Source organism: Gossypium arboreum, chromosome 8 (genome assembly GCF_025698485.1).
Source record: "Gossypium arboreum isolate Shixiya-1 chromosome 8, ASM2569848v2, whole genome shotgun sequence".
Taxonomy (NCBI): Eukaryota; Viridiplantae; Streptophyta; class Magnoliopsida; order Malvales; family Malvaceae; genus Gossypium; species Gossypium arboreum.
In genome coordinates this window covers 28504004-28522903 of record NC_069077.1, presented here as the reverse complement: position 1 = coordinate 28522903, position 18900 = coordinate 28504004, and the positions used below count along the sequence as shown (strand labels likewise).

General features: G+C 31.5%; 1 protein-coding gene and 1 long non-coding RNA gene across 2 annotated transcripts; one reads left to right on the top strand and one right to left on the bottom strand.

The window, feature by feature from the left end:
* Positions 1–912: 912 nt before the first annotated feature.
* Positions 913–2757, bottom strand: LOC108469381 (protein TILLER ANGLE CONTROL 1-like). The gene is made up of 5 exons (XM_017770272.2): positions 2534–2757; positions 2391–2436; positions 1607–2178; positions 1356–1525; positions 913–1226 (listed from the first exon to the last, which is right to left on the bottom strand). Exons 1-4 carry the CDS (start codon positions 2537–2539, stop codon positions 1442–1444), a joined length of 708 nt encoding a protein of 235 aa, XP_017625761.1. The 5' UTR covers positions 2540–2757; the 3' UTR covers positions 913–1226; positions 1356–1441.
* Positions 2758–12636: 9879 nt separating this feature from the next.
* Positions 12637–14815, top strand: LOC128296289 (uncharacterized). Its single transcript, XR_008286847.1, has 3 exons — positions 12637–12733; positions 13650–13691; positions 14283–14815. It is a non-coding gene; the product is annotated as an uncharacterized LOC128296289 (long non-coding RNA).
* Positions 14816–18900: the final 4085 nt, after the last annotated feature.

Genomic DNA, 18900 nt, shown 5'->3' with positions numbered 1-18900 from the left:
TGCCGTTTTACCCTGTTATAAAAGCCAAGTTTTTTTTTAAAAATTTTATTTTCCTCATTCTTTTCCAGAAAAAGCTAAAAACTTTCCCCCAAATCCTCTCAAGCTTCTCCTCTACGGTGGAGCCTCAGTTGCCAGACCACCGTCGTCCGCCGTCGCGCGGTGGCCGGAATCCCAAAAGGTGTATTTTTCTCCTTTTTTTTATGTTTTTAATATATGTATGTAAGTGAGAAGAAAAAAAAATGGCTCCGAAAACAAAACGAAAGTAAAGTAAAAATCACCTTAGATCTTGGTATTTTCGGTTCTCCGATTTCTGATATTGGGCTATTTCTTGCTTTTTGATGTTACTAGGGTTTCTATTTTTTACTTGTATGTTTGAAATCTAATATTGTTTTTATTTCACAAGTGCGGATCCTCTTTTCAATGGTTTTTGATTTGGCTTTTAAATAGCCATTACATTTCCCTTTTTTTTTTAATATCTGTCTATTCTTCTGTTGTTGCTGTAGGCAAACGGTGGTGGAGCAGAGGCCACTTGCGGGCGTCGGTGATGGATGGAGTGGGGAGCATGTGCTGACGGTTAGGGTTTTTTAACTTTTTCTTTTGTTGTGTGTGTGGACATGGGTAGGTTTGGGGTTATTGGCTTAGTGGGTTTAGGGGTTTTGGGCCCAAAATTGGGCTTGTACAATGATGATTCATATTAAAATTTGAACAATATTTAATTTTTCAAAAGAAAAGATAAACCGATGAGGTTGTATCTCTTTTGAGTAAGTCAATGGTGAATAGATTGGAAAAAAAAAATTGATTTACGATTGATGAGACTGGAGAAGAAATGGTTAATGAATTAAACATAAATTTGGTTGGTCATGGAATCACCATAAATATCTAAATCAACTTTTTTTTTCTTCAAAGTATCAATGATTAATGGTATTTGATCTGATTATATTTCAGAATAAAGGTGCCTTCAATCAAATGTCAAGCACATGAACACTCAATGTCTGTCCAACGCCGGGACAATCCAACAACCAACATATACTAAATTCGAAATACAATCAAAGAAGAATTAAAATACATGAACAGCTTGATTAATGAGTACATTTTTCCATAAATTTTTTAAGAAAAGAAACATAAAAAATTATATAATAAGAACACCGAGAAAATATTGACTTGTAAGGCAGATTAAGTTATCATCATCACCCAAAGCTAGCTGAAGCTGTAGGCTGTAGCAGCATCTGCAACAAGTGCATGGTATGATAGGTATTTATACACCCAATATTGTCTAAAACTGATTGTTGATCATCAATACTAGTGATATAAATACATGCACTATCTGTCAACTTAAATCTTGAATGAAAATATACCTCTATAAATGAAGCACATTAAGAAACTGATACACTGGCTTCGGCTTCATGTTTCTTGCCAGCAACAACATATAATATAGAATACGTTAGGGCTTGCATTGCCCCTCCAATTTATTACCCTTGCCTTGAAGCTCTGGATGGATCTTCCTTTTCAACATCCTCTTCATCATCTAAGTGACCAAGAAACATTTTGTTTTAATCAACTAAATTCTGCTTAAAAGAAATCATAAAAGTAAGGTTTTAAGACTCACCTGGTTTAGCATTTTGATGGGACGTGAATCCTTTCCAGCATGGGGAATGAATTTTTTGGCAAAAGAAGTCCCTTTTTTCGTAGGAAAAGAAGCCTCTTCGCAAGGATTTAACTCTAAATCAAGATGGGTGGGCTTGTTTTTCATGTCTGAGTCCTGGTAAAAGAGGTCTGCCAAGGTAGTTCTTCTTCTCAGCTTCTCAGAATGATCCTCAATGACTTCCAAGTTAAACTTGATTTCATTGTGAGTAGAATCCTCCAAAATGTCCTCCAAACTGTGGCCAAGCACCAGTGGGTTCACTTCATCGTAACTATTATTGTTGTCATCATCATCATCCTCATCATTGTTGTTAGAGAATCGTTCTTCTTCTTCTTCGTCGCCGTTGCTTTCAGGAGGTAAGTGGTCATTTAGCTCACCCAAGGATTTCAAAGGATCGAAACCGAATGTTCCAATTGTTAGAACGCCATATCGCCAACCATCCAGCAGGTCGAACAGTGCTACTTGTTCGAGTAAGGCTTTTGAATTTGTGTCAATTGCAATGGAATCAGTCTTCTTAACATTTCGAACCAGCCCATCTGCAGAAAATTGAAGTTTTCTCATCATCATACTATTAAAAAACAATGGAAATACTGTTTGAATGCCATATGAATTAAAAACAATACTGAAAGAGATCATATATATGCATAGGAAACTTGTACAATGAAAATTTATCGTCAGTCTTAAATATCTCAAAAGAATTTTGATTTAGTTAAAAAAAGAAGTAGCGAAAAATGTTAAGAAATCAAACCTTTGAGAACGTTATGAGGGAACCTCTTGTGCAACCAGTTGAAGATCTATCAAAGAAATCATCATCAAACAAAAAAAATCTCAGAGGAAATCATTAAAGGGGAAAAAGGACGTAACAAAATATGTGTATGTTGGTCTAATTACCTTCATTTTTCTCAGCCAATGTGGAGCGAATCTAGTGAGGGGTTGTAGAATATTGCTCCTGATGTAGGAGAGGTGAAGGAATTATAGTTGGCAAAAAGCAAGGGGGCATAGGTTAAGGAGTTAGGGTGCCATGTGGCAAAAAAGAAAGTAGGATAACGTGATGGCCCGTGCGTAAGATTGCACGATTTGCTCGGTTAAAATTTAAGCCTTTGATAAGAGCATCAACCTCTGCTTCAATTTATTGAATCTCACTATTTTATTTAAAAAATTATAAATTATCTATAATAGAAGGCATCCACCATGTCACTGTCATGGATCTTACTGGCTTGATAGATTTTGGCAAAATTCTTTGTATGATGTGCGATATTACATCTCTCTGTTCAGCAATTCGTTTTTATATTTTAATTATGCTCGTAGCTTTTATCTTTATCATTGGTTAAACCATTAGTCTAGTGACAAAAGTTGTCTACCCATGTGATAATTGCATATGGAAAAAAAAACTTTGATTTCTAAAAAAATATTATGTGCCTAAATCTTCTTAAATTCGTCCTACTATCCAAGAATCGATGAACAACATGCATGTTAATACTCGGTTGCCATGAACCTACACTTCAGCTACATTCTTAACAACCATAGCAACAACTTAACATTCTCTATCTTTCCTCAGTTGCTCCTTTAAGGCATTAGACGGAAAATACCCACACATACTTTATTCCAAAATTTGTTGCAACATTCTTAAAATGTTTATACGTCAAAAATCTATCAAGAAAATATGAAAAAATTTGATTAACTCCCGTATTACATTTGTACTCAATTAAGTCTTTTTGTGTTTTTGTCATTGACTGTTGAAATAAATTGACAAATCAATTAGATGGTGACACATGACAATTTTGGTTTAATATAATATTTTCTCATAAAATATTAAAAAACATAAAAATCAGAAAAATATAAAAATAAGATAAATATTTACAATATATTAAAATTGATATAAACTTATAAAATATTTATAAAATATAAAAATCTAACAAATTACAATAATTTTATAAAATTAATAAAACATATCTAAAATTTTATACAAACGTGTAAATTTTCTTAAAACTTAAAAAAAACTTAAAAATTATAAAAAATATTATAAAAATATTAAAATTGATATAAATTTATAAAAATTATAAAAAATCTTAAAATGTGAATCAAAAATGAATTAGTTGGTCTAACCGATTAGACCAAAATTGACAAGACCGGTCAGAGAAAGCCATTAGATCAATTTACCTGGAAACCGAGTGGTTGAATCGATCTTTTTAATTTTCTAATTTGTTTATTTTTATTGTTTTATTTAATTAAATTGGATGCATCGATCCAACTAGCAAACCAGTAGCCAAATTTGTTTAACCACCAGGTTCTAAAATCATTGGTCAGAATTATACTGACATATACTAATAGTTGAATAATGAAATTTTGATTTGATAGTATCTAATTGTACCAAAAATACTTTATATCATACAATACTTAGCAAACAATTTTCAACCTTTTAAGGTCCAAACTACAATAATGTACTTAAAAATTGAAGATAATTTTAAAAATAATTTACCACAATTATCGTTTTATTTAGGAAATATCAAGACCGTTTTATTTAGGAAATATCAAGACCATTTTATTTAACATAAAAATGACCCTAACAATCTAATGACTATTCCTATTATCCAACGGTTGGTGTAATGTTATGTATTTATTATGATTTTTAATAATTTTTATATTTTAATGAACTTTTATAAAATTTTAAATATATTTTATAATATTAATAAATTTTATGATTTTTATAATTGTTTATAATTTTTAAGTTTATATAAATTTTATCTTTTAGTATTTAATAATTTTATTTTTATGATTTTTTAAAGTTTTTAAGAATTTTTATATGTTTTATTAATTTTATATTTTTCATAAGTTAATAGAATTTATAATTTTTATATTTTTATAATATTATAGGTTTTTTTATAATTTTATATCAATTTAAATATTTTTAATATTTGATAAAAAAATTTGACTTTTATAATTTTTATGACTTTTAGTCATTTTATGGGAAAATATTAGATTAAACTAGAAGTTGTCATGTTTCACCATCTAATTGGTCCGTCAAATTTATTTTAATGGTTAACATGGTCATTGAAGGAAATTGTTAACCAAGAGGATTAATTGATTTTTTTTGTTAACGGTAGGGGCTTAATTGGGTGCGAATTTAATGTAGGAGCTTAATTGATTTTTTTTCTATTTTCTTAGGTTTTTTTTTACATAAATGACTTTTTAAAATATGTAATATGTTTCGATATGTTTGTTTGGGTGTTACCAAATCTAAAAAACCATATCTATTTGGTAAACTTCCAAGCATGAAAAGTTATGACTTTTCAAAAAGGCACTTATGTACTTATTGGTACATTATGTGTAGATGTCTGGTTTCAGTTGAATTATTTAATTCATTCCATCATAATTGTGAGTGAATTTTTTTTTCACTACAAAAGTATTCTTTCTTTATCATGAACTTGAGATATGTAATAATTAATTTTATTCAAAACTTTATATTAATAATAGCTAGCATTTGTATGTTATTCACAAGACATTATTTTGAGTATATTCACTACTAAATAATATATTAAATCAAAGTTTGTAAATGATCATATAATAAGAAATCTCTTGGTTGATTTAAAATAACCATAAGCTAAATGAGATTTGTATATGATCATATTATAAATGTTGGAATAGAAATGATTTTGACTAGAAATGAAACAAGTCATATATAATATGAATGTGAAAATGTGAATGTGATAATCATATATTTGAAATCAGTTTCATATTGTGCATGTTTGTAATGGTGCATGAGACGTTTCCATATGGCTTGGAGATATATATAAAGTATTGAGATATAGTATTGTTTGAAATATATTTTGAAAGCAATGAATAAAAGATCTTGTGAGTATGAAAATTAACAATATGAAGTTATTTGACCCATTTAAGTGATGGACATGGTTTTGATGATAATTACAAAATAATTAATAATGTCTATGATAAAAGGTGTGTAAATGTGATGTTATAGTCAAATGGTTGGATAGATGATTGTCCTCTAATATGACTATGTACTAAAATATTATATGAAATACTCTTGCATGCATTTGGTTTGATTAAGAAAGGGTATGTTATATTAACTATGAAAAGAAGTTATGAAAATAGCAAATATGTTGATTATGCACTTGAATAAATTATGTCTAGGTTCAAATGAATTCGGAAATCCATTTGTCTAGGTTGATTATGAACTTGCATTTTAAGTAATTTTTTTATTAATTTTTAAAATGTAAACTAACGTGACATTCCATGTCAGCGTATTTATCCATATAGCATGTTATACTATACATTGATAATGGCAGTAGGAATGATCGTAAATTAATAAGAAAGAAAAATAAGAACATGTAGATTTTACATGGAAAACCTTTATCAGGAAAAACCTTGTTATAATATAAGAGTATTAGCTACATGCAAGCCTTCCTCTACCTTACTCACCTTAATCGACAATAGGAGATCGCTACTATAGGCTGATTTTCTTTCTTGATCTTAGGGTTCCCTAAAAGGTAATCGAGGTTGATACGGGGCGTTGGGTTTTGGAGGATTAAGGTTTGGATTCCTATATTTGAAGTTCCTCTTGATTTTCTCCCCACCTAAGGTTAGGATAATTATGCCATCCCGGGTTATAGATGTTGGAGTAGGGGTTATATCCTCTATTCCCCACATAGTTAACCTCCATATGATTGCATTCATCATCGTGTCCTGTGTTATATTGGGTTAGATTTGGCTGGTTTTGGACTTGCTCCTTGGCCGAACTAATCTCTAATTGATTAAGCCTTTCGGGTACTTGTTGATACTTATCCTTGTTGCCAATAGTGTTCACCGTTGATTGTTTGGCTCGATATATGGGCCACTCAATCGGCCACATATTAGAGTTCATCGTCATGTCTCGATAAGTTGACAAGCCTCAATGTATGTCTTGGACATAAATGCTCCCGTGAATGCTCTATCGAGACTAGAATGTAAGTTTTCGTCAAGCCCATTGTAGAAGACTTGAAGTTGCAACCAATCTTGTAAACCATGGTCTAGACACTTGCGTAGCATTAGCTTAAAGCACTCCCATGCCTCATATAATGGCTTTCCTTTAAATTTCCAAAAATTCATGATATCCATATAAAGTTTCATGGTCTTGCTTAGGTGATACATGCATGGATGGGGTGAAAATTATTAAATTCCATTCACCAAAGCTGTCAATTTTCAAGTTTATAAAACCATCAAACTTGCAATGACTTTTTGGATGGGATCCAAAAATTTCTGGTTGAGATGTCTTTATGGCGTTTGAAGATCTATCTCATAACTTAGAAATACACTTTGAATCACTCGATTTTGTGTTTGGGAACTCAAGTTGTGACCATTTTTGTAAAGACTGCGCGAGCAGAATTTCTAGACGATATTATTATGAAAATTACGAGTTTCAGGCTTTTAATTCGAGTTTAATTCAGATTGGGTTTGATTTTTAGGCTCAATATTTATTATATATGAGCCCGATACTGTATTTATTAGGTTTTATTATTTATTTACCCCGAATTTTGGATATTGTTTAAGTATTTTAAATTGTTTAGGAGTTTTATGTTTCTTAGTCAAAAAGAAAATTTAGATTAAAACTAGTTCTTGTTTAGATTTATTAGAGTTTCAACATACTTTAGAGTTTTAATTTGGATGTATTTAGCTATCCTATATAAAGGCTTCTTCATTGTTCATTAAGGACACAATTTCTTTTCATTAATAAAGTTTTCAACTCCGGGAGTTAGTTTCTTTGTGCAAGACTTCTTTATTATGATTTTTAGAAGTAGTTTTCTTCTCGATTTTCTTCAGTGAGTCATGGGAATCCATTCTTCACCCTTCAATCTGCCAATGATTATTTCTTAGAGAGTTGATTAGAGTCATTAATTGAGTTTATTGGGATTTATATCTCAAAGGGTTCAATGGGATGTTTATCCTTCTATCCATCAAATCCATCGGTTTACTCGTTCTATCTTCCAGTTTTAAATTTTGTATATTTATTTATTTATTTATTATCTTAAATATTTATTCTTAGTTCCCAAATTTCTTCTTTAGTGTTTTGTTTTCTATAGTTTCTAAATTTTTTTATTTCTTCTTTCAGGTCACATCCAAATCTTTCTTTTTCGAGTCGAACAACTTGAATTCAATCCTTTTTTCGCTTCATTTGATTCAATTTTTTTATTATTTGATATCAGATTTGGGTGTTTTAGGTGTTCTTTGTATTCTTATAAATTGATTTCCAGCAAACAACCTTAAACCAATTTTTTTTACCCAGAAAGTTTTTCAGAAAAAAATATTTTTCAATGGGTAAATGTTTTCCAAATGATCTAAAATTTTACATACTGATTCTTGGCACTCTTTTAGAACATAAAATTTTTTTTCGAAAAGTGCAAAAACAAAAAAAAATACAAATAAAAAGAAAAATAAAAAATATTCTGTGGTTTGAATTTTTTGCCAAAATTTTTTAGATTAAATCTATACTATTTGAGGAGACTCCAGTTTAAATTTCGTGATTTTTGAAAATCAGGAAAACCTCGAACGAAAAAATACAAGTTGTTTTCTATTGTTTTGGGTTTTCGATTGGGTAGTTTATTTTCTTTGATTCTAGCATTAGGGTTTCTTTTGTTTTAACTTTTCTTATTTTATTGCGCATTCTAACACATTTTTGTTTTTTTGTGTTAAAAGGTATGAAAAGACTTGCCTCTCATTTCTCTGAGCAACTTACTTCCTTGGGAGTCGAATTTTTCTTTAGCTTCTTAGAGCCTTAGGTCAAATTTGATAGAGAGTGATCCCACATCTTTTTGAATATTATTGAGTTTGATTACTCTTTAAAAGTTACAAGCGTGAAAATCTTAACTTTTTTTTTCTCTTAGAGTTTATTTTTTTTATTGCGAGTGTATAACAGTGAGGTTTAATTTTCTTTGGTTAATTTTTAGTTGTTTTTTATTTCAACCTCTAATAATGGTAAGTACACGTAGTAAGGACGAAAAACATGATCCATCCATGGTAACCATGGACCAAGTTATAACACTATTCGACAAACTACGGATAGATTTCAAAGAGGTGTAAGAGCGTTAGGAAAATAAGTTTGACACTTTGGAAACCCAAGTCCTTAAGCACAAGGTGGTTCAACAAAATTTCAGCCAAACTTTGGCTCGAATGGAAACTAACGATGATAAAGTTTGGGCAAAGCATAGATGTCATATTTGTAAAAAAAAATCCTACATGGACATGTTTCCAATGTCGTTCAACCTTTTATTGTTCATAGACTTGTCAAGAAAGGCATTGTTACAAAAAAACATAATATCTTCTGTGAGCTTAAACGACTTATGATAAAAAAAAAAGAGAATGAGCTAGCAAGTGCATGTGGTGTAATGCGAATGATCACAAAGCCTCTAAATGTCTGTCGCGTGTGAATATGATATGCAGATTATGCAAGTATACACGTCATATCAAGTAATAAAGTGATAAGTGAGATCGTCTTCACAGGGATCGAATAGGTATAAAATGGATAAGTTATTAAAGTAAAGTCAGATTAATGCTAAGGCAAAAATAGTAATAATAATGCAGTGGCAATTAAAAGAATAATGTTGTATAAAATGTGCAAAACAAACAAATGAACAATTGAGGATGTGAAAACAAAAATGCTACGGCAAAGGATAAAGGATAAAGGATCTACGATGTTGATTTGTAAGGTTGGGATTACTAAGAATCTACCATCATTAACCAATAATGCCTCAGCAAAATTAATCTTATTCTATTGCTCGGAATAGTTCTACTGTGATCTGCTTTGTTCAAGAGCTAGACCTTAAGTTACCTTGCCTAAGCGATATATGTCTATAGGCCTTTAGCATGGTACCCAACACTATTTTGTTTTCTTTCTGTATGGAACTTACTCTATGTCTGGAGACTATTACAAGTACTCGGTCGAATACTTGCTCATATCACTCAATTTTGATCTAACTAACCTAACCTTGTCAGCATTAGATTAATTTCATAAAGATGTTGGACATTCATCTATGTCTAGGGATTATATGCATGAAATTCATAAATATCATTGAATGAAATAGTAAATTAAAACTAATTTAAGCTTTAGTCATTAAAGGAAATAAATGTTTCATCAAGCAATCCCAGCCCTATGAGATTAACTTATCGACTAGCAAATAACGTCCAAAATCAGAATAACATTAAACATTATTCTTCTCAATTCAATTCACAAAATAACAAATAAAGAAGTAAAAGAAGAACTTCAGGAAGATCGTTTTCACCTATCCAACCCAACAGCTTTGGCGTCCCAATCTAATGGTGGCCAAAAGGAACTGCCTTCTTCTTTTTCCTTATGGTTCTACCTTGTTCTCAACCGTTGTCCTCTACTCCCGTCCAATGATTTTTTTCAATTGTCCCCTCAACCGTCTACCCTTTTTTCAATTTTTCTTTTTGGGTTTTACATCTCCCTTTAGAGTAGGCCTGTCATCTTATGATCTTATGATCTTATGATCCCATACTTTTTTCCTCTTTTTTAGGCTGATTTTTGGTACACATACAGTAGGGCTGATAACAGTTAAGTGTTGACTGGGTCACTTCCTAGCACTGCCACGACATTCGTGTTGGCAAACTTTCCAACCTTTTTCCACGAAAAACCTTCACTGTTTTACTTCTTTTCCTCATTCTGCACCTGCCACTTAACAAATAAATCATTCCTGCAAACAATTAGAAGTAACATGTAATAACATTTAATAACAGTCCAAACATTTTAATGTAATTTCCTAATATGCAACTAACTAAGTTTAAAGGCATGACATATAACTCTTTTCAAGAGTTATCAATGTCTAACATATTCATTTAAGAAAACATCCTTGCAAGCAAGGAACGTAAGTATGACACAAAGCCTATTGATGAGTCTTTATCTACTACTATCATTGACGATGATGATATAAATGAGCAAGAAACTTCAAGTGACACCTTTTGTAAAGACAGTAAGTGTGATTTTATGCCTATTTTTCAGTCTAAATTTAACACTGCACCTTGTTTCAAAGGTGATGTCGAAGAAGTTAATAGTAATAGTGCGAACTATGATGATAGTGATAATGAACTGGAAAAAGTTGATGGTAAGAATTGTTTCCTAGAGTTTATGAATTTGGATGATTTAGACCTTAAGTATCTTCCTAAAGAGTTGTATTATGATTAATTCAATTTACAAAATTTTTGTGAGGGGTTAAAGGGAAGTGAGGATGATTCAAGTAAAAAGACTAAGAGACAAGAGACCTTTAGCCATAAAAGTCAATTTAATGGTCCAATTTTGGTGAGTGAAAATTCCTACGAGGTAAAATTAGAGAGTTCAATTTACATTGAAAAAGAGAATGGAAAGAAAGAGAGGAATGATTATGTTTTCACTAACCCTAACTTGAATTTGTCTAGTGGACTTGTTCTATTTATTCAAGAATTTGTTGATCCTTTGTGAGGAGCTCTATAAAATCATTCCAGCTATGATAAAGATTCTTTCTTATTCTACCAAAGAATGTTTTCAAGGAAAGGGGGAATGATACATTCATGGATGGGGTGAAAATTATTCAATTCTATTCATTGAAGCTGTCAATTTTCAAGTTTGGAAAAATATCAGACTTGCGACAACTTTTTGGATGGGATCCAGGAATTTCTGGGTTGAGATATCTCTATGGCGTTCGAAGATCTATCTCTTAACTTCAAAATGCACTTTGAATGTAGTTGTTTAAAGTCAAAACACTGCCCATTGGATGTCGCGACGCCACCCTTTAAAGTCGCAATGTTGAACCCCAAGGTTGTGACATCCATCTAGTACAGTTTGGAAAATTTTATAGTTTGGTCCTCAATAAGGAAGCTTGTATACTATCTTGGAAGTTGTGACATCGAACTAATAATGTCGTGACATCAACCTGAAACTTATTAAAAATGTTACATTTTAGCCCTCCAAGAGTTCCAGGTTATCAATAGAGCTTCCATAAGGTCGTATAAACCCTGATTTGAAATATGATAGATGTAATGAATCAATAATAATATATTTAGAATAATTTGGTATGTTTGTAAAAAAAAGTATGTATGTTTAGTTAATGTTGCTTAGGCATCAGATGTAGCATCCCGTAGTTCAAATTGGGCAAGGGGTGTTACACAATCACTAGAATGCTATTCAAAGGATCTTATGTTATCTCAAGGGTATTGTTGGTCATGGTTGGGTATATGGAAGGGCTTCTATTCTTTAGCTCGAATGCTTTGCTGATGCTGATTGGGCTTTTTGTCTTGAAGAAAGGGGATCAACAACTGATTTTTTTATTTTTTTGGGCAATAGTCCAATCACCTGGTGTTCCAAGAAACAAGCAGTGGTCTCTCGATCTACCTTTGAAGTCAAGTATAAAAGAATTACAAACTGTGTGTCTGAAATTCTTTTGATTGAACAGTTGTTAAAAGAACATCAAGTTTCCTATGTTGGCCTTCTAACAGTGTGGTATGACAATACTTCTGTAACGCCCCAATTTTCGGGAATCCTGTGAATGTTGGCATAGGTTTAATTATGTTAGTGGGCCTCTAGAAAGCCCAAACTTAAGATAGAACCCGACAATTTTAGTTAATTTTTGTTCCATAAGAAAAAGGGGGTGAAATTATGAAATAGGACCTATGTGAAAATGTTTGAAAATGCTATAGGCTAAATTGAAGTGGCCAAATAAATAGGAGTGCAAAATAGGAGGATTTGCATGACAAACCTCCCATTTTACATGAAGTGGCCAGCCATCATGTTGTTGTAGACAAAATGTACACTTGATATCCATAATTTATGGTACAAATTGATACAAATTGATAATAGGTTAGGTAAATGTTCCATGATAATGGGTTAGGTAAATGTTTCATGATAATGGGTTAGGTAAATGTTTCATGATAAGAATTTCATGTCTTTTGTATTAAAGAATTAAATGGATGAAATATGAAGTTTTATTAAAAGAAAAAGGGTGAAAAGAACAAAGTTTTGTCCATTTTGTTCATCATAGCTGAAAGTTAAAGAAGAGAAAGGAGAGGAGAAAGCTCTTGAGTATTTGGTCATTAGGAGGAGGAAAATTGAAGGTAAGTTCTTGGTACCTTGCTTCTATTTTGAGGTTCATGAGTTCTTCTTGATTCTACCTTAACTCTTGAAGTATATTTTGATTTTTAGTTGTGTTGTGAGCATTTAGTCATGAATTAAAATGAAGGAAATGGTTGTTGTTTCATGTTCTTTTGATGAAAAATGGAAGATAGGTGAAGTTGAGCCAAACAAATGAGCATGCATGTGCCTTAGATGTTAAAGGGAAAAATCAGCTAACATGTTGTGCTTTAAAATGATGAAATGGAGATTATACTTAAGTAAAATCATAGATATGTGATGATTGATTGGTGATATACATGTTTAAATAACATGCATGCAAGGTATGTGTGAAAGAGTGATTTGGTAATAAATCTGCTTGGGACAGCAGCAGTAACGTGAATTTGGAAAATCACTATAAATTGTGGGAGATGAATTAGAAGGTGAATAAATTATGTAATTAAAGCTTATTGAGTCTAGTTTCTAATGAAATAAACAAGAACATATTTTGAATTCTGTACAATGAGAAATTTGATTCGTAATGAAGAGTGGTTAGATTAGTCAAACAGTGAAACATGGGAAACTTTAAGAAAAATCTGGTATTGATTGGCCATACCAAAAATTCTGAAAATTTTATGGATAAAAGATATACGAGTCTATTTTCAGGGAAAATTAATGGAACTTGATTTGGAGTTTCGTAGCTCCAGTTATAAATAATTTAGTGACTGTTGCTCAGGAAGACAGCTTGCAGTGAAATTATGATTATGTGGTAAGCATTGACAAAAATTTGTTAATGAGTTGCTTATTGATTTCTTATAAGCTTACTATGATCTGTAGGTGTGGTTGGCCGAATATTGTAAGGGGTTAATAAGTAGTTTGTATTTGAATAGTTAGATTAACGTGTTAGTAATCCAATTGTAGGTGGTTCGTGTGTGGATCTCGTTAGCATATCGTCGCAAACAGGTGTGTAACTGACACCCTCTCATAGACTAGATTGGCAAAAGCCGAAAAGCCGAAATGCCGAAAAGTCGGTATTTTGGGAATTTATGAAAAGCGAATGCTCGTAAGATAGTTGGGTTTGTATATTTGGTAATCTAAAGTAATAAACTGCAGTACGTGCGATTTCGTACATTTTGATAATTTGGGCTTAATGGGCCAAAGATCGGGTTCATGGGCCAACGGGCCCAATTCGGTAAGTATGTGTAAGTGTTCGATAGTACGTAAATAGTTAGGATATGCATGAAAACCCTAAAAGTAGCTAAATTACTATAATACCCCTATGTATGGAAAATTACTGTTATACCCTTAGGTGCAAAATTACCGTTATACCCCTAGGGTTAATTTCGACTGAAAAGCATGACGATTTGATTCTGTATGATGTATTCCATGATTATATATCTGTTGCATGGGGACATGGGTTATATTATGGAGGAAGCGTTCTGGTGGCTATGCCACAAATATCTGATCTGGTGGCTCTGCCACATATATCTGTTCTGGTGGCTCTGCCACGATTATCTGTATCTAGTGACTCTGTCACATTATCTGTTTTGGCAGCCATGCTGCAAATTCTGTGGTGTGTAGCGGTTGGGTGGGTCGACTTGTCTCCCCACACAGTGTAAGGTTGGTACGGGGGTGTATACGGTTGGATATGGTTGGGTTTCTGCATAAACATGTAATATCTGTTCTGTTCTGTTCTGTTATGGGCCTATGGGCTTTATTTTGAATTCTGTTCTGGGCTAAGGCCAACTTATTCTATTTCTGTGGTTTAAGCTGATATAGGCTATGGTTGGGTTAATTTACACACTGAGTTTCCCCAAACTCACCCCTTTTATTTTCATCCACGCAGGTAATCCCCAACCATAGTGGGCTTGGAGCTGTGAGGGAATTCGGAGTGGCCACTTGTTCTGAAAGTTTGATTTTCTTCTGGTGAACTGGACATCCTTTTATTTACGTTTGAAGTTTTGGGTTTTTAAATGTAATAAGGCCGCTTAATTATTTTTGATGGTTTTAATATGTATTACTAAGATAGGTAATACTTATTTTAACTGTTGAAATTGGATAGCTTTAAGGCGCGTTTTCAAAAACAACAGTTGATTTCAAAATAACACGACAACAAGCAAAGCTTCCGCAACGAAAGTATTTTCCAAAATTAATCACTTTTCCTAAAAATGACTTAATCAAATCGGTTTCCTAGAAATATCCATGACGTTAAGGTGTGGCAATGGCGGTATGCATGTCTAGGATTGGATCCGAAGGAGCTTGGTACTTAGCGGTCCGATGGACTCACCACCTCTTTTCCGGTTTCCTACCGGTGCATGACTTCCATTCACTTTAACCCTTAATGAATTAATATTTTGAACATCAAGTACGATTTTCTGGACTTAGAATGGAAAGTTTTTTTTAACGTTTTTGATGTGGCATGCCGGATCCGGCGATAACTTCTGGGCTGGGTTTGGGGTGCTACAACTTCAATTGTTCCTATGGCTGCAAATTTGATGCATCATGCTAAAGTAAAACATGTGGAGATAGATATCCATTTTGTTTGAGAACGTGTATTAGTTAGGAAACTATTAATCAACTATGTACCTTCCAGTGAACAGGTTGTTGATATACTTACAAAACCTCTAACACAACTGACCTTCTCTTTTCTTCGGAAGAAGATATAGTCAGTTTGTGTTTCAAATGCTTCAATACAATATCCTCAAGAAACGAGGAGAATGTGAGAATAGACAATAGACAACTTAGTATGTTACCTATTAACCAGATGTAGTTAATCTTTTGCAACCTTATTTAGTTGGTTGTAGCAGTTGAGGTTATTTACAATTGTTAGCTGAGTTTTTATGTATATAAGAACTCTTCTCTCATTATCATACTTAGACTTAATGAGAAGAATTGTTTAGCAGTTGAGGTTATTTACAATTGTTAGCTGAGTTTTTATGTATATAAGAACTCTTCTCTCATTATCATACTTAGACTTAATGAGAAGAATTGTTTAGTTTATTCTTGTTTATGCAATTCTCATTAGTTTTTTTTTTTTGAGTATTGTAATAAGTACATATTGTATCAAATATATATTAAAAAATAATTTTATGATTAAAATCATTTAAGTTGAAATTAAGTTAAGTCAAATAGAAGTGAAAAATCCTTATCGAAATCATATCGAAGACAGACAAGATGGATCACTCAACTTAGGAATAGGTCTAGTCTTGATAGTCATGAGAACAAATATATGAATTTTTTAAAGGTGACAATATTATTGGTAATCAAAACGGAAAGTAACTTTGTTATACAGATTAATTTGATGTTAACATTACTCTTGAATTTTGATTAACATGAGCTATGAATAAGTACTATGTTAATGATATGCTATAAGCTACATACAATAACAAGCAAAATAAAAAAATTTAAAAAAATACTACTCCATTTTAATTTTCCGTTCTTTCAGAATATATGTATACACATATATTATTTTATTTTATGAAAATCATTTAAAGAAAAAAGATGCTAAAGGAGTTTCTTCTTCTTCTTTTGTCACATGGAAGTTAAATGAGTTGATTTTGGTGATAAACATTCCATAGATAGTGGAAGGGTGGTACTACCCCTTTTCATGGATAGAATACCTGTTGTCCATTTTGGATATGCTTTCAATCTAATTTTCATGTGATCTTTCTTATTCGAAACCAACACGAGAAAAAAGATCTCTCCACCATTCACATGGATCACCATACTCCCGACATGCCCTTCAATCATTTTTTTTTTTAAAATTCTGCCATACAACATTAAGTTGAGTTTAACAAACGTACTTTAATTATGATTGAATTGGCTTAATTAACTCATAATTGAAATAATATTTTTTCTATTAAAAGTAATGACTAGTAATGATTCAGACGATAATTATTCGAAGAGTCGTAGATACTGGTGAAGAAAAAAAGATTGAGAGGTGAATTGGGCTGTAAAATATCCTCATTTTGCATGGGATTATGGAGGCTATGGGTTTCTCGGGATACCTTTATGGAGTGTCTTGTTCTCGTAAGTCTATTTAAGTAGGCTCTAAAACAATCGGATGGGGTTCACTTGTAAAGTAGGGAGCAAGTGTCGTGCGAAGTGAGATATGGTATTTGGGTGAAATTACTTGCCGTGATCAGTTTGGTGAGACCTTCTCTAGCCAAAGTAGACAAGGTGTAATCAATTTGGTTTAAAAGAGCATGTATTTCCCATTCAACAAGTGGGTTGAAATTTCATTTTTTTAAATGTCTGATATAAAAGAATATTCGAAATTTTAGCAAAATGTATTGTTGGTCCGAAAAATGGTTAATTTAATTACCAATGTTAACAATTAAGTAGGTTAGGTCCGTTGAATGTAGTATTACAGTCTTTAATATTATATTTTAAAATGAGATTACCGTATTTGAATTTCAACATTCGACCATCTCATAATCTTATCCTATGATCATCTTGTAATATAGGATATAATTTTATTACAACCTCTTCCTAAATAATTTAAGATTTTGAACGGAATCTAAATTTTAGAATAAATTACCTTCTTTTTCCATTTTAATTTATGGATTTCTTTCTTTAATATTTTCCTTCTTTCATTTTTGGATAAATTGACTCGATTTTTCTGAGTTTTTTTTTCTTCACTAGATCTCGGGTTTAAAATGTAGCCTTAAATACATGTAACTATTCAATTTTGTAAGCTCTTAATTACATGGGCCTAATATTTATTCTTCCTTCTGTGATCTCTAGACTAATATTTCTATCATTTATAAATGCACGTCGAATCATGTTTTAGAAATTCACCATTTACTCATTTTAAAAAAAATAAATTGTAGTCGATTAGTATAGACATTGTTATTAATGTAAGAGAATGTGAGTTTAAGTATATTAAAACGCATTATCCTTATATTTATAAGTTGGAGAGAAATTATGAGTATAGTTCTAGATATTATATCAAAAGAATAAATATAATCAAATCGAAATAGAGAATTTCGAAGATAAGTTAAGCAAAAGACTGTCTTTTAATTGGTTGATTGGCTTGTTTTCTTTTCTTTTGTTTTAATTTTGTTTATATTTTTAGTTGATTTTAAATTCCCATGATAACCTTGAGATTTAAAAAGAAAAAATACTACATACTGAAGGATTTATTTCTTAACAGAAAATGTGAGATAAAAATTTCGCACATATAATTGAGATATACATTCATTTTTTTTCTTGGAAAAGAAGAGATACACTAATAAATGCAAGTAGTTAGGGATAAAATTGTGTTTAGCAATGTTTTTTTAAAAGTGTTTACCTTTGAGAAGAGTGAGAAGTTAAAATTTTTAAACTTTTTTTTCTCAAAAATATTTTTTGTACTTAATTTCTTTTTTACTCCCAACAACATAGTGTTTTCCTTTTTTTCTAGTGCTTAATTATAAATGTGTTAAAATTATTAATTAAAAAAAAATATTTTTTTAAATAATATTGTAACACCCCAACTCGGCCCAGACGTTATAGTTGAATCTAGAAGTGTTACGAAGAAAATTTAAAAATAATTTCTTTATTATTCGCAAATTATCGTAACTGTTGTTACTTAGTTTGTTCAATTTGTTTGGAAAACTTATTGATATGCTGATTTGATTTAAAACCGTTGCGCGTTTACACCTTTCTATTAAACCAAATGTTTTGCAGCGGAGCCTCTATAAAATGTCATATTTTGGCAAATCAAATTGTTTCTTGAAAATCCTTATTTCCAAAAAGCTGTCGTTTTTAGAAATACCATTTAATAAGTTGTTACACTTAGAAAACCAAATTAAAATCCAAAACCAAAAACAGTCCCAAAAAGTCCGGAATGTCCCAAAATTACAAAACTCTCAAAAACCAGAAAAGTTTAAACTAATTTTAGAATAGTGAAATTTTACGAAAACATGGTCACCAATGAGTTTACGTCACACGGATCCGCCTAAATCTAAAGGTTACCTGGACAGAACAAACAAACAGAGAGTAAGTTTTGAAACTCAGTATGTAAAACGTATATAAAGAGAAATTCAGATTCAACCTCATGCAAAACATATACAAATGTAAACCTTTTACGGAATCAGAATTTTACAGATACTGTAACACCCCTAACCCGTATCTATTTCTAGAATAGGGTTTCGGAGCATTACTGAAGTTTATAGATCAATTAATCAAA